Here is a 21,406-nt window from a genome sequence, read left to right as displayed (position 1 = left end):
AACAAACCTGCACATGTACCTCTTGAGCCTAAAATAAAAGGTGGAAAAAGAAAACTAAAACTAAAGTAAAATTTAAAAAAAGTTGAAATTATAAAAATAAAAACAACAAAAAAGAAGAGGGGTCAAATGATATAAACCAGATGCATAATACTGAAGAAAGAAATAGAATTAGCAATTAAACTACTGGTGACCATTGTAAAAGTAAATTCCATCAAGTTGTCAAGCAGAGTTCAGATCTTCCAGTATAAAGCAGATGTTAATGCAAAGACAGGGACAATGCTTTCTAGAAGCTTGTGGGTGAAAGGAAGATGACAAGGAGGTGGAACATTATTAGGTTGGGTTGAGGGTGTCCAAGTTTTTTGCAGGCAGAAGGAACAATAGAGAAAGAGTGAAGACTGAGACAGAGGTAAATGGACAGAACTAGGGCACAGAGTTGCGGGGGTGTGGGGTGTTGGATGAGAAGCACAAGGAAAAGATTAGCTTTGGATATAGTTGCTAAGGAAGAGAGGCAAGGAGAACTTAGGCAGACTTAGAGCTGTGGAAGGATTAAGCTGAGGATAACATGTTGGATCGCCTCAGTTTTCCCAGTGAAGTGAGATATGAGGTCATTTGCTGAGGCTACAGTTGGGGAATTAGGAGTAAGAATGATCTAGTGCAGCCTCTATAGTTATTCACTCTCTGGCTCTGTATTTAAGGAAGACAAGACTTTTTCAAAACTAGCATTTGGAAATCCTCAAAGTAAATGCTCTAGTGATAAGGGCAGAATTGCATTGCTGGTTCCAATAACAATAAAACATTACTTACCAAATAGCACAACTTTTCACACCGTATAGGGCAGTAAGCCGTTTGTTCCGTGGCTTGAACTCTGATCCGCACATCTGAAACACCACCTACCGGTGGCTGCTTCCCTGGAATTTCATTATAATATTCATGATCTTCTCTCTCCTCGGCATGGCTATCAATACGCACCTCCTCACTGTGAAGGAAAAAATAATCCTCAAGAGGCTGGGCAAAAATTCAAATTCTGTAAGGGATGCAAAGGGATCAGAACCAAGCAAATCATCCTGAAAAGCTTTGCATTCATGTTTTCAGTTTATAGCTGTGCTTAAATGATGTTAAACATCTGGATGGAAGCAACCAGATGGTTGAGTTGTTTAGCTTTCCGTAGACAAAGTGGAGTAAGCAAACAGAAAGTGCCAAGGGTGATGCTTTTATGTCTCCTCCTGTGATAAAAATAATGATAATAACAGCATATGAACTCCCTAAATATATTTTTGTTATAAGATCATAAAAATACAAAGTATTCTTGAGTATCTCCAGCACACTTTGATTGTTCCATTTTGGAAATGTTTTGCTCAGAGAAAATTTAAATATTGTTCTTTGCGTAGAGGGCTTGTCCCAGTTTATAAAACCAAGATGAAAAAAATAAGAGAGCTATGCCCAGCTATCTTGTCTGCACAAATCTGGAGGAGTATATGGGATTAATAAAGAAATATTAGAACCATATGTGGCAAGTGGGTAGATTTATATAAACATGGAATTGTTTTTAACATTGAAACACGCAAAACAAACAAATAAACAGACTAACAGATTTTTCTTCCAAATTGGAATCAGAGAAAGTTTCTTCTTAAAAAAAAAAAAAGACTAAATCAAGTCTATTTGGATTGAACTGCTTCAACTGAAAACTCACACAGTTTTGTTGGGTTCATTACACGTCAATAAAATGACAGCACCAAGACACAAGTGCTATCCTGGGAAAAATTCAACAGCAAGGCTTCCTGGTAACCCCCTGTCCTTCGCTACCCTAGACCACTTCATAAAGGGAGATCTCCAAACCTCACATTTGTTGATACACAAAGTGACATACTGGAGGAAAATGCACTTTAAAGTGCCCAAGAGTTTTGTTTCTCCAGCATGAACTGTGTGAGCCAGAGGCATCACCGCATTCCACACTTAGTGGAGTCTGACAGGCCTGAAAGTGATCAGCTTTCATCGCAGACTTTCTGTGCCTTAGAACAACCAGATCCTTCGGTCCCGTCATGATCCACTCCAACCACAGTTTAGCTGGAGCCTATCTGTTTACATTGCAAACCAACTAACAGGAATTCCTACAATAGACATTTGATTCTTATTTTGCTCTTTGTTCTTGCTTTTTTTTTTTTCTAAGCTGCTATGCAAAGGATCTGGGGGTGAAACAAATCTGAGAAGTTTACTGATGTCTGTTATTTTGATTTCAATTAATTAATTCAAAGCTTTTTACAGTGCTAGAGTAACAGAGCTAATCTCTTCTTACTTTTCAGTGAGAAGGGATCTACTTTCTTAATCTTGTTACAAAGCAAGGGGAAATAACCGGATATATATGAATGGAAGAAAAATATTATTTTGTACTGAGACTGTGTCTTTTTGTAAGAAAAAAATTAATTTCATTATTCCATTTTAAAATGCCACATTAATGTTATATACACACACACATACACACAAATAAATAAATATATACAGATACATGCACACATATATGTATTGTCAAATTATTATAAAACTCTTGGCTGACCTTTCACAAGAAGTATTCAAAGAAGGATTTTTCAAGTACTGTTTAAACCGGAGTTCAAAAGCATGCCCTATGGTACTTATGACATCTTGGGCCATTCCATTTTGGCATTCCAATATGTGACAGGCTGTAACAGGACATACAAAAAATAATATTATAATAAATTATCAGAAAGAGAAGATTACATAAAGTCAAAGTACTTCAAAAACATGAAATGATAATTGAATAAAAAGGAGCAGGACTACAAGTTCTCTGCAGCCATGAAATAGTATAAAGAATATTTAACATTTCACATGAATCAGAGAAGAAACATTCAAATCTTACATCAAAATATATCAAACACTTACAAATTTGGGGCTCAAGGCAGGGATTTGGGCCCACATTTTTATAAAAGTACACTTATTTGACTAGTAATGTGACTATTGTTTAACTGCTAGCTCTTGAATTCAATATAGAAGATGATTAGGGCAGTAATCTACAGAGAAGGTGAAGTTTGAGGGTTCATCTTTGTATGGTGGACTGAGAAAATATAATTTTCCAAATCCCTTTCAAAAGTGGGGAATGAGCGCTGGTAAAGATAGGCGCTTTGAAATACCCCTCCTCCAACCACCCCTTTTCCCTGTCATTGCTACTACAAAGCACTGAAAAGTACAGCAATCCCCATCTTTGAAATCCCACTAAAGAACTATCTCCAGTAAGCATCAAAATCAGCATTGGGTGAAGGTGTTGTTACCAGGATATATGAAAGTTTATATTAGATACTTTTTCTGAGACACAGCTACTGGGAAGGGGCTAGTTTGTACAAAAAAAATAAACAAGCTGAGGCAGGGACAGGCAACTGACTATCACAAATGAGTTAGCAAATCTGCTGCTGCCCCTGAAAAGAGGAGCTTGTGGTCAGGGGCTGTAAATTAATCCCCCTACCATATGTAACATTGTTCCTGCCTTAGTTAGAATATGGCCTTCCAATGTGAAGATATAATTGATTGAAGTTTCCTAATGATGACTTTGAAAGAGTCCTAAGGATGGCTTTAAGACAGGCAATAAGTCTCATGATGAATTTTTACAAAAGAACACTGGGATAACCTGAAGGATTGAGAGATGAGGAAAAGCCCAGTAACGGTTTAATATAGGCAAGAGCATTGTGAAAATTGTCAGCTCTTCTCTGACAATAGGAAAGCAGGAGAGAGGCAATGAGCTTAAAGGAGTACATGGAGAATCAGATTAAATACCAGGGAAAGGATCTTGGGTCTCAGCATTTTGAAAACAAACCTGGAACACATTACTAAAAGGGATATCTAAGGAGAGGAAAGACCGCTGTCTTTATGGACTGGTTTAACTATGCTAACTTGGAAGCATGATTTTATGCTTTGCATTGTCTTGGAAAAGGTTCAAATTTATTTGAAGTAAAAGACAATTCATTCACATCTAATGGAATTTGTAGAGTTGATAACAGTAAGCTATAACAGAACCTGTAACTGTGTTTCTTAGCCTTATGTTAATAATCCTCTCAAGGAATCTCACACATTCTCATTACAAAATTCATTTGACTTTTATTTAAAAATTTTGTCTGAACACTTTTGAAAGGTAGGGCTGTGTGTGTGTGTGTGTGTGTGTGTGTGTGTGTGTGTGTTGTGTGTGTGTGATGGTGGTGTGGTGGTATTACTAAATCAAACAATGCTAAGGTGTTAAATCTTCATTCTTATAAAGTTGCCCCTTTAAAGTACAAGTTGGATCCTGAAATACACTTAGGAGCTAATTCCAGTTTTGAAACCCAGTTAAGAACATCTATAAATGTATATCTTTTCTACTAAAGGAAAATAGTTGGTCTATCTTTAGACTGCCATTTTATATTGTTCCTATGTTTTTCTCCACAGTAGCTTTACATAGTGACCAACAGACAGAAAATGCTCTAAAAATATTTGTTGAATGAATAAATACTGATTTCTCTGAATCATACCAATAGTTCTACTGCATGAAATTGTCTTTGAGGTTTCTGAAGTAAGAATTGCAGTGAGTCCCTGCAGTGGGACATGTTCTTATAGCCACTAGGTGATATAAATTATTGCTTTGGTCATTTGTGAAAATAGTCTCCTCCTTGCTAGTCAGGACTCATATCCTGAGATGTAAAAAGTACTCTTGGAGATGTATCCTCCAGTTGAGCCAAGAAAAGCTATGTTACATTATAAGAAAAGGTAATTCACTATTCCCAGATACGTGGGAGGAGGAGGGGGGAGGATCACTTGAGCCCAGGGGTTGCAGGCTCTAGTGCACTGTGATCACACTTGTGAATAGCCACTCCACCCTAGCCTAGGCAACACAGCAAGATCCTGTCTCTAAAAAAAAAAAAAAGAAAAAGAAAAGAAAGAGAGAGCGCTTACATAATATTAAGTATGGCTTAAATGATAAAATATCTTCTAACACTAATATGCTAGCAACCTAACCAAATAAATAATATGTTTTTTTAAAAGAAAAGGTAATTCTTTTTTTTTTAATCTCATAAATTCCCAGTCCAATTAAAAATGATGTTAAGTCCAGGTGCAGTGGCTGACGCCTATAATACCAGCACTTTGGGAGGCTAAAGCAGGTGGATCACTTGAGGTCAGGAGTTCAAGACCATCCTGGTCAACATGGTGAAACCCCTTCTCTACTGAAAATACAAAAAAAAAATTGGCTGGGCATGGTGGTGGGCACCTGTAATCCCAGCTACTTGGGAGGCTGAAAAAGGAAAATGGCTTGAACTCAAGAGGTGGAGGTTGCAGTGAGCTGAGATCGCACCATTACACTCCAGTAAGGGTAACAAGAGTGAAACTCCATCTCAAAAAAAAATTTTTTTTAATTTTAAAAATGAAGTTAAAATCAAAAGTCATATCAAAATGGAAACAACAATTTTGGCAATTTTTTTCTTTTTAGGGCTGAAGAGATGTTGAGAGATAAAAAGAAAGATAATGAGAGAAGCAGGATACTGAAGCATAAATAGAGAAATAAGAAAAGCTAAATTGTACTTCCAGTGAAAGAGATGAGAGAATAGGAGGTTTAAAAGAATTCCATGAAAAGATTCAGATCTGAGTTCAAGTTCAAATTATGCCACTATTTGTGTGCCCTTGAATAAACCACTTTATGGCAATGTCCGCATCTGTCAGGACAATGGCCTGGGTCATCTTTGAAGGCCCTTTTTGTTTCAGAGAAATTCTACTCTTCCTCTGTCACAGTAGCTCAAACTCTTTGAAGAACAGGGTGGCATGTGGGTACACAGAAATGAACGAACCAATCAACCACCTCAACGAGCCTCTACCGTTTCTGGCATACCTCTAGAATGTTTTGACTTATCTCAACTTTTCTGATTCTGATACTTTGAGGTTTGGGTCCTATTCACAGGTTGACGCTATCAACATAATTTTATGCTTTTCTTTGGATAAGCCTATTACTACCATATTACTTTATTGATTTTAGAGATAGGTGTCTCACTAGGTTGCTCAGGCTGGACTCAAACTCCTGGGCTCAAGTGATCCTCCTGCTTCAGCCTCCCAAGTAGCTGGGACTACAGGCATGCCCCACCACACCAAGCTTGAGAAGACTAAAGAAAAGAAAGACCAGCGGTGCCTGTCTGTCTCCAGGCAAGACACAACAGCAGACAAATAGAATGACCCCCTGCAGATGTCTGACCAGCCCCGCCACCTTCAGGGAGTAAGCACACATACTCTGGCAGTTCCATTGTTGCCACTCAGACGTGCTACGTTGCTCTGTGAAAATGATCTTTTTTAGGTTGCTCATGGGACAGGATAGAGTGGGCCTTGAATCACATATAAATATGCCCATTTCCCAGGATTAGAACCAACTCCAAAAGCTTGGCCAAGAATTGCCAAATTTTCAGCTAAAGGGAAAGAAGAAAGACAAGCACCCACATATAAAAAGACCCAAGTTCCAAAAAAGAGGATGACTTTTCAGTGATATCATAACTTTGTTACCAAGGCTTGAGCTTTGCTTTCCATGTCTGGAAGCAGATGAAGGTCTGGATGTTATTCATCCTATCTGCAGCCGAATGGGCTCACACTCCAGCTCTGGGTACCAAGTACTATACAAAGATTCAAAAGAACCTGAGATACATATCCTTCTGTCTTTTTTATTTGGTTATGTAAATAGGCAGTCATAAACAAGAGGATTGAAACTATTCTTAAAGGATGACAGGCCCTTCTTTACTAGTTTTATATATTTTGTAATTAAGAGTTCTTTTTGTTTTTGTCTTTTCCTTTTATACTTAGAAAACTAGAGATTTCAAAAGTTCAGCTTTTCAGGTCAACCACTAGATGGTGCTATGGGATCAAAGTAGGGAGTTCTCCATACTTTAGGAAGAAACCACCTCTAAGAGGCAAGCCAGTAGTCAGTTCACAGCTAACTAATACCACCAGGACAGTCGTAAGCATACTTTATCATCATAGACATAAATAAAAATAAGTGGGTTCATTTAAGTTGGTTTTACTGGCTTTGGGTTTTTTTTTAAAAACTTTCTTCAGAGACCCAGAAGCATGGCCTTCGTATATCCAGGTAGATTAGACAGTCCAGTCCTCTTCACAGACTAGATTCAAAGAAAATATTAAAATATTCCTGGATTGCCACACATTTGGAATAAGAAAATGTGGATTTCCTCATTTATAGCAATTACAGGGGCAGGCTGTATTCATCACTAAGTAAACTCAAAACATTCTTACTGGAACTTCCCTTTTCTACAGAAAAGGCCTTTGATAAAATGAAGAGTTCACTAAAAGGTCCTAGCCATGATGGGAAAAGTGGGCACTGCTCTGATTTAAATGCACCAATGCTAAAAGCAAATCAAGCAAATAGGAGAGTGGGAAGCTTTGGGATGGTCAGCATGAAGCCCAGTCTCCTCTGCATATCTCCACTTTCTGTCAACCATACTCTCCTCCTCATCCCTGCAATCTGGCTCCAGCCTTTATAGGTCCACAGAAATTGAACTTTCCAGGGTGACCAGTGGCCTGTTAATTGCTGGGCAGAATAGCATCTTCCCACCCTCATTAGCCTTAATTCATTTTAGTGTGTGAGCATCTGAGATGTCTCCTTCAGAAGAAACTTGCTCTTTACCTTTGTTAGGTAATACTCATTTCTTGACTTCCTCCCCTCCCCTGACTACTCCTTAGGCAAGCCACTGTCTCCTGTGGCTTCTCCCACTCCCACACTTCCTTAGCCCTCTTCTGTCTGGGTTCTGCTAAGAAGTTGCAGTTTTTTCTGCACCTGCAGGCCTGGCCTGCCTCCCTCCCCTCCCCACCAGCTGCACCCCCAGCCCCAGCCCTACTCCCTGGGTTTCTCTTGTCTGCCATTTTCTCCTGGATAAACCAAACTTCCTAGTTAATTTTATAACATCATCTTTCTGACTTTACTATTTTAAAACATTTTGTCAAGAATTGGGTCATTTTTCCTTTTTATAAATGTAATAAATATTCACTATAAGAGTTTTACAAAACAAAAAGGCACCAAGAAGAACCAAAAATTACAGAAAATCTCACTATCCAGTAGTTATCTCAATAACCACTAGGAACATTCTGGCATATGTCTTTCCCATCTTTTTATAATGTGTATCTACCCCAGAAAAGTCACCTGGGATCATACTAGACACAATTTTCATCATATGTTTTTTCATTAACAGCATTGTGAATATTTTTCCCATGTCATTACTTATTTTTCTACTACTAGCTTTAATTGCTACATTATAGTACATTCTATGGATTCATTTAATTTGCTACTTATGAATACTAAATTAATTTTGTTTCATGATATAAATCACATACAGAAATGATCTATATTGCTTAGTTTTTGTACATGTCCTAATTATTTCCTCAGAAGCAAAACTACTGGTTCAAAAGCATTTACATTTTTAAGACTTCTAATGCAAATCATCAAATTGCTCTCCAAAATGTTTGAATCTAGACTCTTTATCGCAGTGTTCAAGAATAACTACTACTCTAAACCACATCTTATCTTTTTTCAGTGTTTGAAATTTGGAGATGAAATACGCTGTTTAATGATAATTTGCATGTCTTGGATTGCTAGTGAGACTACACTTTTTTTTTTTTTTTTTTGAGACGGAGTTTTGCTCTTGTTACCCAGGCTGGAGTACAATGGCGCGATCTCGGCTCACCGCAACCTCCGGCTCCTGGGTTCAGGCAATTCCCCTGCCTCAGCCTCCTGAGTAGCTGGGATTACAGTCACAGACTTTTTTTATTTTTCAAATGTTTCTCGGTGCCTTGTCATGTTCTTTTGTGTGCTCAGGACCTGGAACCTGTCCATCCACTTATGGCTGGGTGATCTCAGGAAAACCACCTTATTGTTCTCAACTCCAGTGTTTTCTCCTATAAAAAAGGGAATGATATGCTTTCACACGTCCTAGGATTGCTGTGAGGAGGAATATACAGACGGAGTACTGAAAATGCCTGGCATGTAGTTAGCATGCAATAAATGGTAGTCATTTTTCTTTGCCTATTTTTTTTACTGGATTATTTGTTTTTTCTTTTTGTATTTACAAGAATCCCTGTTTCTTTAGTGGCAATACCACTCTACATCACACAGAATAGTAATATTAGCTACCATTTATTGCCTAAGTGCTATAAGCTAGGTATTGCAATATTTGCATTGCATACAATATCTCATTAAATCCTCAGGAACATCTGATTCCTATTTCTTCATCAATCAAAATATCTAAATAGTCATCAAGTGCCATTAGTTCACAAATTTGATTCAAACTGTTCCTTCCTCCTCCAGTGCCATTTAGAACATTACACTGCTGCTTGGGACTAATGAGATGTCCTCTAAATGGAACTCTTTAATTCCAGACGGCTTTTCTGTGTTCCAATACCATTTTTAAAGCCACAACTGCCAGAACAATGATCATTAATTTCAGAATAGAAGAACCCATAATAATTCTTATTCAGCTCAAAATATCTAATGGCTCCAGTGACCTCCTGGCCAGTATTCAAAGCCCTCCACAATCTGTCTCTAGCCTATCTTTTCAGCTGTGGGATTCCTGCTTCTACTCTTTCCTTTCTCTGCACCCCTGCCTTTACACATTAGCACACCCTGCAAACACTTGGCTGTAAGCTCTCATTATGCTGCTCTTTCAGCTGTGCCTTTCTTCACTTACTCCACAAATCCCAAGCATCTGCTATGTTTCAGGCACTGTTCTCTAGGCATCCCTCCTTCTCCATGCACATCTTATGGGTTATGTTTCTCCCTCCTACTAAATGATGATACCATGGTGGGGTTTTCCTTCCATAATCACCAATAATTATTTGTGCATTCAAAAGCTGTATCATCACCTCTTTGCAGGTACTGTCAGTCCATGGGCTCAGGTTGGGGGAAAAAAATTAGCACTAGAGGAGTGTGCAAGCAGGGGGTATGTTGAGAACACAGTGTCTTCTCACAGAGATTTTTATAGCCAAGCTATATAAGAGAGGGGAGGAGGAGACCAAAGAGGAGGAATAAGTGATAGAGACTTTTAAATCCAAGAAAATCACCCCATGTTTCTAAGTTATCTTCTTGGACACACCTATTTTGCTATAGAAAAGAAAGACGTAAAGAGAGAGGAAAGAAAATTATGTTTTCCGCGTGTTATCTCAGTTGTTTGTCCCAACAGTTGATGGAGATGTTATTATTCCCACTTAAAAGATAGGGAAATCAATGTTTGAGGTTGTGAAACAATCTGCCTAATGTCATACAATGAGATGATGAAATAATTCCAACCCAGTCTTTCTGACTCCAGCATCAATCTTATTTCCTATACACAGGCCGATAGCTAAAGAAAGAAAAATCTGAAACCTTGATCTGGACTGTTTCTATCCTTCACCTCCCATCCAGGACCTCCCTCAACAGTTCTCATGAATGCCTTCTCAAAAACCCCCATGCCAAGATCCCCAGGGGTCCTCTTCAAACAGCTCAGCTCTGACAAATGACTCAGGCACCAGAACAAGGGCTTTCAAAGTGAATGTGCTGCATCATAATTTTCCCTGCCTCTCTTGCTTCACTTAAGCGAAGGGACAGTGAAATCCTTCTTGGCCATTCCCCTTAGCAACAACATAAATCTTTGAACTCTTCACCATCATTTACTTAAAAGCAATGACATCCCCAGAGATATTCAGTGACTGACGGCAAAGTTACTCAACATCTAGATTTCCTGATGTATTTTTTTCTTTCTTTCACCCTGTCATTTCCATGTTAAGATAAAAAGCATTGTTGTTCAGAGGACTTCTCAGAAATAGCAAGCAGTGATTATTTAGAGAAGTTGAGGCAGTGATTAGAAGAAATTGCTCTTTTCTGGTATCCTTTGTTGTGCCCTGTTCCTACATCCGCACTGCCCCATTCACTAGTTCCTGTCTCTCCTGCTCAGTCTTTGAACATTACTCATTCTTCTTATTTAGTTTAGAGTGGGTCCATTTTAATGGAGTATTTCAGAGTGTTTATCATCTGTTCCTTCCTTTTCGTCATATTGCTGCCACATTCTTTTGGCAAACATTTGCTGAGCATCTACTACGTGCCAGGCTCTGTGCCAGCAGCTGAGCTTCGTCATTTCATTTCTGACAATCACAATAGCTTCCAAATGGATATCCCTGTCTTAAGTTTCTCCCCAAATCCAACTACTACATCCTGCTGCCAAAGCAATCTGTCTGAATTTTACTTTGTAAACAGTACTCTCCACCCATTTGCCCACGGGATTAAGTTCCTACTTATTAGCTCTCTCATACCTGCCCTATTGATGCCTTTTAGGCTTTTATATTGTGAAGTCCAAGGTGTTCTATTTATTTACTCCCCAGCATCCCATGTGCTTGGTGTCTTATAGCTATAAGCTCTCTAAATTTTCAAGTCCTACTCCACGCTCACTTAATAAATGTTTGGGGGCAAACTCCATCCCCAGGGCAGCAGAGGATGTGGCCCAACTAACACGTTCCAGTTAAAGAGGAGAACCAACCTAACACTCCTCCCTAAGAAGAGTCGGAATGTCCCAGCATTAGGGATGAGAAGCAATACTAACCATGTGAACTTGCTAAATCCTGAAACAAGAATTCCCATCAAATCACCCTTCCATTCACGGAGTCATTCAATAAAATAGTTTTTGGGTATCACCTATATGCTAGGCATCCTGATGAGTGCTGGGGAACAACAGTGAGTAACAGAAACAGGTTCCTGCCCTCATGAAGCTTTTAGCCTAGTAGAAGGGACATATTAAACATATAAACAAGTACAATATGTGAGTAAATAAAATACTAGGTTGGGACAAAAGTAATTGCAGTTTTTGCCATTAAAAGTAATGGCAAACTGTGGTTACTTTTGCATTAACTTATAATGGAAATGTGGAGTGTTAATGAAAAGAGAAATAAGTGTTGTGATACAGCAATGTAGGATATGCTACTGGAGACAGGAGGTGCTATCAAAGAAGGTCTCTGAAGAAGAGGCATTTAAGCTGAAATTCAAATGATGAAAAGAAGTCAAACATTCAAAGTGATATTACAGGCTCTTGAACAGCAAGTGCGCAGACTCAAAACACACACACCCCCCAAGGCCAGTGCAGGTCAATTACCTCACTCCTCACTGGCTTTGGTCTTACACATAATTCATTTGTCCAGTGGGGATGTGGCAGCCAGCACTCCCATCATAACCAAACAGCTTCTCTTTTGCGTACCCAGATAGATAAGCCTTTGGTCTGTGAATCTTTAAAATGATTTAAATGTCATCTACATAGTTTTTCTACTTTGCTCTGCTAACAGGGCTATTTATTTCCAACCCAAATTTGCATAATATTTCTAGAATCCAGTATAGCACTCTAGTGATACTCATCACTCTGTACATTAAAAATAACTGCTGTTTGCTTTTTAAAGTTGCTATATACCAGCTCTTTAAACAATCTGTAAGTTGTTTTCCATACCTCGTTGATTAACTGGATCCTTAGCTACGTACGCAACGTAGTCTGTAGTATCCTATAAAAAAAGGGAAAATAATTGCATTTAACATGGATGAATTGTACTGTTGAAAGATAAATATATATTTAGGACATAATACTGAGGCAAGGACTTAAATACAAATGTTTTTATTTAAAGAAAAAAGGAAAGCATTGTAAAAGGGAACATAAACAAATACACACTATATAGTTTAACAATTATGGAGTCCATTTTCTCTGTCCCTTGGGGAAATAATTTGAAAATTAAAAATTTAGAGGCAGACTGTCATTAAGAATAAAAGCAGATATGGAATATGTTAGGATATATTCTTTGAAAATGGCTAGGGGCTATGAGGCTGTCCAGGATTGAAAGTTGAACTATCAGGGATTATGTAATCACAAAGGTGACATAAACTAAGATGTGGCATCATGATTACTGTTGTCCAAACATATACCGCATACATCAGAAAGTAGGTTGACTAAAGAGACATGCTGGATTTTGCGGTTGTTAGCTTGCTTGTGTGCAGTGCAATTTAACTTAAGGAATAATAAAGTGAAAATACAAGGAATTAATTTGATCAATATACAGAAGAGAAAAATCATTTTTCAAAAAAGAGAACCCTTGAAAAAGTAAGTTCAAAAGGAGATGCACTGCTGATTTTGTAAAAACAAACAAAATGCCACATGGTAATTCCAGCCTTTATTGAAAACAGTAAGCTGATGAATGATAAGGTTTGAATAATTAAAGATGCTTTTTGTTATCTAAGTTCTCAGGAAAAAAATATACACAATGCCATTTGCAGATTAGAAGTATGACTCTCTAGAGGGAAGATGCAATCAACTGGCAGGAAATAAAAGCCCATGTTTGTAATACCCTCAAGGACAATCACTTAATAACCCACAATGAATCACACAGGAAGCGGATCTCAGGGTCAGCATAACTTGTCTTGGGTTATTAAAAAAAAAAAAATAACACACACCTAAGTAAATTTCCCTAATGCAAAAAGAAGAAAGTTCTGAAATATCTTCTAAATAAATAAGGCCATATCTATGGGCTTTGTTTTATATGAATTTGGAAGAAAAGCCACAATTGCTGGGGACACTGCCACTCTTATTCAAGTGAAGAGGTGGTCTGATGCCAACCATGCTGTCTGGTAGGTCCAATTATGGGAAAGACGCCGTGAGACCTCTCGAGACCTCAGTTTCCTCATCTTCAAAACAGTCTCCACCATTGGTACAGTTCTAAAATTCTACAGCTGTAAACATTCGGGAGAATTTACAGAATGCTAAAAGTAAAGCACAAATAGCAGGGGAAAATATGTGTAAATGTACACGATTTTTTTACATACAATGCATTTGTTAATTAGAGAAAGTATACATAGCTATAGAGGCATTACCAACAACTGTTTTCAGGGCTGACAGATAAAAAACAAGTTAACTGTTTTTGCAAAGAGAGTAAAAATGAGGGTGAGCAAAGGCCAGGAGATGAGAAGGATATTCATCATTTTTGGAATTTTAGAGGAAATCTTGCAGAAAGATTACTATGTTGGACCACAGGGACTTCGAAGTCAGCTTCCTACCCTTGTACCCAATTTGCCGTGAAGCTGTAAATTATCTGTTAGTATCCTAAAACAAACATGGGCATGTGTTAGTAATAGTGGTAGTAGTTACTTCTGTGACTGTGTGCCAGGCACTATGCTAACACCAAATATGCATCATTTCATTGAATTCCCACAACATTGTGAAGCAATAGGGATTATCTTCCATTTACATATGAGGACTCTGAAGTTTAGGGAGTTTAAATAAGTCAAGTCTACTTGACTCCAAAGCCTGGCAGCACATCATACTGGCTCCCTGACCTGATGGTAAAACTTCACAGAGATGATTTCTAAGGCCAATGTTTAGGGTGACTCCAGATTTCTATTTTACTAGACAGATACTTTAACCAACTAAGCCACAGCACCACCACCAGATTTCTATTTTAAATTTGATTCAACAGGCTTTCTTGCCAACTTCAGAGAGCAAAGGGTTGCTCTCAATGCAGCAGGTACAAACTTTCCCACAGTGGCCACAAATTATTTACTGTTTGTTTTCAGTAGGAACAGTGCTTTGGTCAGTTTAAAGAACTAAAGGCACATGAAGACAGTATGAAAAAATTAAGATTCTGGAAAACAATAAATAGAAATCATTCAGGGCATGCCTTGAGTAAATGAGAGTTTGCACACCAATTCTAACATGATGGCAACCCTTGAGAAATTTAGGGTGAACATCAACAATTATTTTTCACACTACATGTATAAATACTACTTTAAATCTCTTAAGAAGAGTATTTGGCAGAGGTTGCAGTGAGCTGAGAGCATACACTGCACTCCAGCAAATAAATAAAATAAAAAGAAAAGTATTTGAGTTCCTCGATGGATGACTGAACCAGGAAGAGAAGACAGTGCTGGCATTTTTCAGCCTGGATTCAGTTGACCCTCTCTGCCAGCCACCATCCTTGGTGTTGCTATTGAGGCGAGATTATAAGGCTTGATGAAAAAGAGTCCAGATAGGCTCTTGGGCTCAAATAGCAGCTGCTAAGCACCAGAAACCTTGTATGTCTCTTGTTTGCTAATGGGAATTCGCAATTGGGCATCTGTGGAATTTCTTGGGGGAAAAGGTAAAACTCTTAACATTTGATGTACTTTTAAATGGTAGTATCAAGGAACTAATACATATATAATAGTTATTTGAAAATAATTATGCCCAAGGCTAAAAGATGAGGCAGTAGAAATGCCTAAGGGGGAAATTGAGTATCCATTAATTAAAAAACAAGGATTTGAAATCCTGTAAAGTCTGCTTTTCTGCGATATGCTTCAAAGAAGTTCTGAAGGCAGGTTGTCTTAGTTTGACATGTTTAAATACTTTGAGTCATTGGTAGCCAATGTGAAGACAAGTACTTATTGAAGTGTTTTTAAGAATTGGCTAATTTAAATAGCATTTAGCTATATATTTTATATACAGGTAAGTTACACTGACACACAAGTGGAACCACTTGCTTAAATAATTTAGATGCCCATAAATGAAGCAATAGTAACTTCAGAACTTTACTTCCTTTTAGGATATATAATTACTTCTCCTCCATTAAATATTTAGCAAAAAGTTTAAAACAAATTAAAACTACCATAGTATTAGCTGCCAGATTTAGTTTTTAGCATCCTCTATATCTTTCTTGGGTTTCTAGGTTATCGTTCTATCATTTATGACTCTAAATTTTATTCCTCAATTAGAAGTGAGAACTCAGTGTGGCAGATAAAAAAAATCAATTGTTATACTGAATTTTATTGGTACATCTGAAGATATAATCTTTTTTTTAAAAAAAATGCTTTGCAGAAAAGAAGATAATACATTCTGAGTAAGAACAAACATGTTCCCCTTGTTTTCTTGACATTACTGATGTTTAGCCATTATGAAAGTCATACTCTGTCCTCGTCTAACTTTTCATCAAAACATACAGAAGGTTAGAAGAAGAAAGAGTACAATAAAAAGACCCATAATGTCGCAGAGTGGCAAAAGTATTCATCTGCTCCCTCAGTTTAAGCAGAATTGCTTCTTGCTCAGTTGCAGGCTCCCTAACTTCAAAGCCCCCCTTCTTTTTGTCTGGTCCAGAAATGGCATAGTAGGGAGTCAAGGAATGATATCCCATTCTGCAAATTAGGCTTGGAGAAATCCTATACAATTTCTGGGAAATGAGTACCATATGACCTCTTCTTGGTAGAGAAGAACCACAGTTCTTTCTTCCCAGTTCACCATTCCCCTACGAGTTTCTGCAAACCTGGTGGCTCATTCCAGATTAGACTTAGTTGCCTTAGTTGATATACAAGTCCAGTTGATTAGTAGAGTATGCTAGAAACTCTGCATTGAGAAGAATTCTAAGGAAGGATTGAGGGACACATGTATGACATACTTGCTTTTCATGACCTAGATATTATCCACAAGAAGCTTATTAGAAGATAACTCCATGGCTGATAACACAATGGAACACTATTAGCTCATCTACTAATCCAAATATTTTTAAATTTAGTGATACGAAATATTTTGCCCAAAGCAAAATTTTTATTATCTGCTACATGTAGCTATTCGCAGACTGTAATAGTATGTTAGGAAAAGCACTGTAGTGGCTAATATAGTTTATGTAAAAGTACATTTATTTTATCATACAGCCCCAAATATCAAGAAATTCTTTTAACTCTTATAAAAATAACTTTTGTGAATCAATACTTACAGGATCTCCTCCAGAGGCAAATGAAATAGACTGCATATGATGATTTGCAATAATCTGAAAAACATAAATTAACCATGGATGCTAATATAAACTAATCATTATTTCTAGTTATATACAGTCTAATAGTAATAGACATATATTTGTTTCTTTTGTTTTTGCCTAATCAGCATCCTTTTGGAAACTACCCCACTTATACCCTATAATAATCTCATTTAAACTGTGGGATTCCAGTGATTTTGACATGCCCATCTCACTGCCCTTGCCCACCCAGGTGGAACGTTATCTAGGGATAGCCAATCAGAAAATAACATCTCTCTGGATACAGCAGAGCCTGTCATTATCTTTTGGGAAGAATTGAAATGAATAACAGGAGCGAAAGCATCTCTCTCTGCCATTAAAAACTATGCAAGGCCAAAGCTTCTGGGGGCCATAATCTGCTGCCATGTGAGGAAGGTCTGCTGGAACATGAAGCTTTGTTTCTGATGAAAATCAGAACTGAGAACTAAAAACAGAAAAAAAAGTCTGTTGGTAACATATGTTCCATCACTTCAACCAATACATTTCACCCTGTTCCTTTATATTTTTGTTTATTTTTGCATAAGTTAGTTTGAATTTGATTTCAGTCATTCACCACTAAATGTATACTGATTAAGGCACTAACATTAAGACTTCTAATATGAAGCAAGACTAGCCAAGTAAACTGCATTAATTAGCTAAGAAGATTGTCTCTTATTTGAGGGTCTAGGATTGCTTGTTTAGACACCACCGTGTAATGACCATTTGCACAGATGTATTTGTCATGCTATTTTGAGGGCTGATTAAAACACCAACTATGCAGCTATTGACTAATCCTGTTTTCAGAATCGTGTGACAGAATCTACCAAAGCAGATTAATAAGATGACTAAGCAATTCTATTTCTAGATGTATATCTAACAGAATTATGTAAATATGTGCAACAAAAAATATTCTCCTCAAAAAAGATAATAACTGCCTTGTTCATAACAGCCCTAAGGAAACAATTCCAATGATAACTATTGTAATATTCAAATGGTGGCATACTATACAGCAACAACTTGCTTGTTGAGCAAAAGAAGCCTAACACAAAGAATATATGCCGCATGGTTTAATTTATATGAAGTTCAAAACCAGGCAAAATTACTGAATTTGAAATCAGAATCGTGGTTATTTCTGGAGCACAGGAAGAAGGGGCAAATGGTTTTCTGGGATGCTAGAGTTTGTTCATCTGAGTATTGGTTATAAAACTGTTCATTTTGTGATAAGTATTATGGACTTATTATGTGTACATTTGTCTACATTGATATTTCAGTAAAAACAAAGTCAATATATAAAGATCAATGTCATTACCATATATCAACAATAGCCAATTAGATACTATATTTGGGGGAGAAAGCTATACTTGTAAGAGTACCTCAGTATAAAAGTAATAAGAATCATGTAATGCTTTTTGGAAAAGTTCATTGAAGAGTATAAATAAGACCTGAACAAAGAGAAAGATATATATCACTTTTATGGATGAGAATATGATATTAAAAAGGTGTCAATCCTCCCTCAGATTAATTTCTAAATTCCAGGCAATTTCAGTAAAAATGCTAACAAAAGCATTTATAGAACTTTTTAAGCTGCTTTTAAAATTCATGTGGAAGAATAAATGTGCAAGAAGAGCAAAGCAATTTTTAAAAGAACAAACGGATAAGAATTCCCTTATCAGATAATAAGACATATTATAATATCATATTCAAGATGCTCCTAAATTCATATGAAACGATAAACGTGCAAGAAGAGTTAGGGCAATTTTTTAAAGAACAAAGACAAAATATTCCTGATCAAATGGCAAGATATATTATAAAACTATAGAAATTTTATTAAGAATTAAAAGTCAATGAACAGACTCATGTATTTAAGAACTTTTAGTTTTGAATAAATATGACATCAAGCAGTGTTCAGCCAGAAATTACGTGTCCATAGTTAGGTGAACTAGAGCCAGGGCTCCCCACCCCCGGGCCACAGACTAGTACTGGTCTGTGGCCTCTTAGGAACCAGGCTGCAAAGCAGGAGGTGAACAGCAGGCAAGTGAGAGAAGCTTCATCTGTATTTACTGCTGCTTCCTGTTGCTGACATTACTGTCTGAGTTCTGCCTCCTGTCCGATCAGTAGCGACATTAGACTCTATAGGAGCATGAACCCTATTATGAACTATGTATATGAAGGATCTAGGTTGCCTGCTTCCTATGCGAATCTAATGCTTGATGATCTGAGGTAGAGCTGAGGTGGTGATGCCAGCACTGGGGAGTGGCTGCAAATATAGATTAACATTAGCAGAGAGGTTTGACTGTGCAGAGACTATAATGAATCAATTGCTGGCAGACTCATATCAAAACTTTATCAGTAAGTAGCAAGTGACACTTAAGCTGCATCTGGTGGCAGACTATATAGTGGCAAGTGAGTTGATGTACTTCAGTTGCACAGCTGCAACTGGGGACAGACTTTAAGTCAGAATCCAACATTTATTGTAGTTTGTGCCTGGCCTGCTCATTATTTTATTTACCACTTCCATCCATGCCGTTTCCTGCACTGTGCACTTTCTCAGTCACAGTTTTGGTAAGCCCATAAACTCACCCTAGCCAAAATGAGTAGAAAGGAGAGCTTCTTTGAAAAGGGGGAAAGATCCAGTGATGAGGCAGCAGAATACTTTAAGAATGCCAACAAAAAGAAAGCTGCATTTAAAAGAAAATACCAGAAGTCCTACTTACAATACCGGTTCATTGCAACAGGTGATTCACATTCTCCAAGCTCACTTTGTATAATATGTGACAAGCGGCTATGCAACAAAGCCATGAAACTGCTTTGTCACATGGAGACCAAGCACCCTGCATTAATAATAAGCCTTTGGGGTTTTTTAAAAGAAAGAAATGTGAAAACAAAGAACAGAAGAAATTATTGAAGGCCACCACTTCATCAATTTGTCTGCACTGAGAGCGTCATTCTTAGTGGTTAACCACATTGCTAAAGCTAAGAAGCCCTTTGCTATTGGTGAAGAGTTGATCTTGCCTGCTGCTAAGGACATTTGTCATGAACTTTTAGGAGAGGCTGCAGTTCAAAAGGTAGCATGTGTTTATCTTTTGGCTAGCACCACAACTTGACGAATTGATGAAATATTACAGGATAATGAGGCACAATTGTTAGAGAGGATTAATGAGTCACCATGGTATGCAATCCAGGTTGATGAGTCTACCAACGCTGACAACAAAGCAACATGCTTTTTCATGTCTGATATATTTTTCAAGAGGATGTGAATGATATGTTATATGCACTTTTGTTGCCAACCAGCACCACAGCTGCAGAACTATTCAAGTCTTTGAATGATTACGCATCATGAAATGGAATCAAGTCATTTTGTGTTGGTATACGCACAGATAGAGCAGCTGCCATGACTGGACGGCATTCTGGTTTCACTACTCCGGTCAAAGAGGCCGCTTCTGAATGTGAGTCTATGCACTGTATCACCCATAGAGAAATGCTGGCTAGCCAGAAAATGCCACCTGAACTTAACAAGATTTTGCAGTATGTGATTAAAATTATCAACCACATTATACATGCCCTTAACTCACATCTGTTTGCGCAGCTCTGTAAGGAGATGGACACGGAGCACATGTGTCTTCTCTTATACACAGAAGTGAGATGGCTTTCTAAAGGTACATCACTGGCCACAGTTTTTGAGTTAAGAGAGCTGCTTCAGAGGCTTCTTTTGAGAAAAACAGTCCCACTAACAGCACATTTCATGACATCGAATGGGTCACAAAACTTGCTTACTTGTATGACATAGTCAACCTGCTCAATGAACTCTGTCACTTCAGGGAAGAACGACAACTGTGTTCAAATTGGTAGATAAAGTGGCTGCATTTGAAGCCAAACTGGAAACATGGGGGTGACAAATGAACACTGGGATTTCTGCTGTCTCAAACATTAGCAGATTTTGAAAGAGACTGAGCCAGGACCTTCGCTCTCCCAGCTGGTGCATGATTACCTATCTCAGCTTTCAAAAGAGTTTGAACATTACTTCCTGTATTAGTCAGGGTTCTTTAAGGGGACAGAACTAATAGATTAGATATATACATACATATAAAGAAGAGTTCATTAAGTATTAGCTCACACTATCATAAGGTCCCACAATAGGCCGTCTGCAGGCTGAGGAGTGAGGAGAGCCAGTCTGAGTTCCAAAACTAAAGAACTTGGAGTCTGAGGTTTGAGGGCAAGAAGCATCCAGCATGGGAGAAAGATGTAGGCTGGGAGGCTAGGCCAGTCTCTCTTTTCACATTTTTCTGTCTGCTTATATTCTAATCGAGCTGGCAGCTGATTAGATTGTGCCCACCCAGCTTAAGGGTGGGTCTGCCTTTTCCAGCCCACTGACTCAAATGTTAATTTCCTTGGGAAACACCCTCACAGACACACCAAGGATCAATAGCTGTATCCTTCAATCCAATCAAGTTGAATCTCAGTATTAACCATCACACTTCCCATTCACAAAAGACGGAATGGATTTGTGACCCTTTTGTGAATAATCCAGGTGAATGAATCCACTTTGTCCATGCTAGAAGAGGATCAACTGCTTGACACCGAAAATGACAGAGGCCTT

General features: G+C 37.9%; 1 protein-coding gene across 1 annotated transcript in view; it reads right to left on the bottom strand.

The window, feature by feature from the left end:
* Positions 1 to 21,406, bottom strand: part of SHC4 (SHC adaptor protein 4) — a 138,679-nt gene that overhangs the window by 29,990 nt on the left and 87,283 nt on the right. The window contains exons 5-8 of the mRNA XM_032297506.1: positions 16,753 to 16,806; positions 12,477 to 12,528; positions 2,552 to 2,675; positions 805 to 976 (exon numbers count right to left, since the gene is read on the bottom strand). Of these exons, the coding sequence (XP_032153397.1) occupies positions 805 to 976; positions 2,552 to 2,675; positions 12,477 to 12,528; positions 16,753 to 16,806 (402 nt within the window). The remainder of the gene's footprint in view (positions 1 to 804; positions 977 to 2,551; positions 2,676 to 12,476; positions 12,529 to 16,752; positions 16,807 to 21,406) is intronic.

This window comes from Sapajus apella, unplaced genomic scaffold (assembly GCF_009761245.1).
Source record: "Sapajus apella isolate SASKATOON/1434 unplaced genomic scaffold, GSC_monkey_1.0 scaffold37, whole genome shotgun sequence".
Taxonomy (NCBI): domain Eukaryota; kingdom Metazoa; phylum Chordata; class Mammalia; order Primates; family Cebidae; genus Sapajus; species Sapajus apella.
Note: the sequence above shows the minus strand (reverse complement) of the source record. Positions and strands in the feature narration are given on the sequence as shown.